Source organism: Sardina pilchardus, chromosome 10 (genome assembly GCF_963854185.1).
Source record: "Sardina pilchardus chromosome 10, fSarPil1.1, whole genome shotgun sequence".
Taxonomy (NCBI): Eukaryota; Metazoa; Chordata; class Actinopteri; order Clupeiformes; family Clupeidae; genus Sardina; species Sardina pilchardus.
Genome location: NC_085003.1, coordinates 34,560,600 through 34,563,099, shown reverse-complemented (window position 1 = coordinate 34,563,099; position 2,500 = coordinate 34,560,600). Strand labels below are relative to the sequence as shown.

The window sequence follows — 2,500 nt, the reverse complement described above, 5'->3', positions numbered from 1 at the left end:
GATGTGTGGGCCAGGTGAGGTGTGATGTGTGGGCCAGGTGAGGTGTGATGTGTGGGCCAGGTGAGGTGTGATGTGTGGGCCAGGTGAGGTGTGGGCCAGGTGAGGTGTGGGCCAGGTGATGTGTGGGCCAGGTGAGGTGTGAGGTGTGGGGCAGGTGAGGTGTGGGCCAGGTAAGGTGAGGTGTGATGTGTGGGCCAGGTGAGGTGTGAGGTGTGGGCCAGGTGAGGTGTGATGTGTGGGCCAGGTGAGGTGTGGGCCAGGTGATGTGTGGGCCAGGTGAGAGGGACTCACTCGTTGAGCTGCGGGAGCGAGATCCTCCTCTTGGTCTTCTGCACCATGTTGGCCTGGTTGCGCAGGCTGATGTGGATGACGGAGGGCGCCAGCTTGCAGGGCTCCCCGTCCACCTGCATGGGGATCGGCTTGGACGTGGTGAGCACCGCGTCACGACACTGGCACAGCCGCTCCCCGTGCCCCCCCACCTGCAGCGTCGCCTACACACACACACACACACACACACACACACACACACACACAACACATCACAACACTAGCACAGTCGCTCACCGTGCCCCCCGACCTGCAGCGTCGCCTACACACACACACACACACACACACACACACACAACATCACAACACTAGCACAGTCGCTCACCGTGCCCCCCGACCTGCAGCGTCGCCTACACACACACACACACACACACACACAACATCACAACACTAGCACAACCTCTCACCATACCCCCCCCCCACCTGCAGCGTCGCCTACACACACACACACACACATACTGTGAGTGCCCCCGCACTCATACGTGCTGATGATTCTTCAAAAGTGGAACATAACTGATTATTGAATGAAAATAACTTTTTTTCATCTCCTTAATTTGAACATTTAATCCTCAGGCATTTTCTCAACTTTAACTCAAATCACTCAATAAAAACATAAAAATGAATAATATGTTACCATAAAAATAAAGTAATATAATCAAACTAGAATTGCATCTCCGAGTAGCTGCAAGAGTGGGCTTGCTCAGGTGCAGATCGCCAAAAGGATCGCGACACCACGAAACACCACGAAAGTACTAGCTAAATAATACTTAATTTTCCATGAATATATACATTTGGAATCTTGCACATTTCTACCAGTTTGAACATGACTTTCCTATCATGGCAAGTAAACAATGATTATCTCCCTCAACAATGGAATTCTCTTCTCTGATTGGCTGATGGGGTGGCCATTAACTTCGTATAACCTGCTACCTTTGAAGTAGTTCCCGTATCACACTTGAATATTAATTCGCCAAACTCGTTGCGAAGTTTAAATTAACTGTCACGTTGCATCCAAGCTGAAATACAGACGTGCAGAACCGTAGTAACATTGTAGCATGTGACGGAGGTGGATTGTAGCTAGTTTGATGCCATGTAGGCTATAAAAGTAGCGATCTTTCAAAGTTAAAATGAATCAGAATCCTGGGATATGCCCGCTTGACAACGGGAGAGATAGAACTAACGACTGGCTTTTGGCCGTAGCAACCAGCCATTTTGAACTAACGACTGGCCTTTGGCCATAGCAAACATCCATTTAGGTTTTGTCCTGCAAGTAGAAAGTTGATATGTGGCGGAAAGTAGTCCCACAGTCAAGACAGTTTTAGCGATGTTAACGGACGCAACGGTGGAATAAAACTATGTTCTAAATATACAGGTTATGAACACAAACGGGAGATAAGCGGGATAACGGCCTTCGAGGTCGACCGGTTCGATGGAAATAATGGCACGGCGGAGGTAACTCCGTCTCCGTGCTTCGCACGTCGCCGGAGTTCTAGACCTCCACCTAGCCATTATTTCCATCGAACCGGTCACCTCGTCGGCCGTTATCCCTTACTTATAAGGAAGATTGGAACACCGTGACTGCGGAAATCTACAGTATGAGTTGAGTACTGTGTTGTTATGATTAGCATGGCACGTTTGTCTCTCCAACAGCTTGTCTATGACGGTATATAACGTGATCGTATAGCTTGTAATGATTTCTGGTCTAGGTACGATGATATGAGTCTGCTTGAACGAAATGACTGTCTCCTTATAGGGAATCTAATCGCGCAGTATCATTTTTGACGGGATTATTGTATTTACTTGTCACCTCGAAAATTTCCACGTACCCCCTGAAGTGTGCTCACGTACCACTAGGGGTACACACATCCCCGATTGGGAATCACTGGCCCACACACACACACACACACACACACACACACACACACACACACACACACACACACACACACACACACACACACACACACACACACACACACACACACACACACACACACACACACACACAGGAAAGGTGATGTGCTACCAGAGAGGTCATGGTGAAGCCGATGACTTCAATGAAGCCGTCGTCATGGCGCTGCGGCTCAAAGTCGTGGTGCTCACCAGGGTGTCCCCAAGGCATGGTGCCCGCACAGTACCTGCACACACACACACACACACACACACACACACA

General features: G+C 49.5%; 1 protein-coding gene across 8 annotated transcripts in view; it reads right to left on the bottom strand.

Moving 5' to 3' along the window:
• The window catches only part of dgkzb (diacylglycerol kinase, zeta b), an 80,058-nt gene that overhangs the window by 18,372 nt on the left and 59,186 nt on the right, over nt 1–2,500 (bottom strand). For all 8 annotated transcript variants that reach the window (XR_009940451.1, XM_062548120.1, XM_062548124.1 and 5 more), the window contains 2 exons: nt 2,354–2,465; nt 292–491 (listed from right to left, as the gene is read on the bottom strand). Coding sequence is in view for 7 of the 8 variants with exons in the window: in XM_062548120.1 (XP_062404104.1) it covers nt 292–491; nt 2,354–2,465 (312 nt within the window). In the remaining variant the exon portion in view is untranslated. The remainder of the gene's footprint in view (nt 1–291; nt 492–2,353; nt 2,466–2,500) is intronic.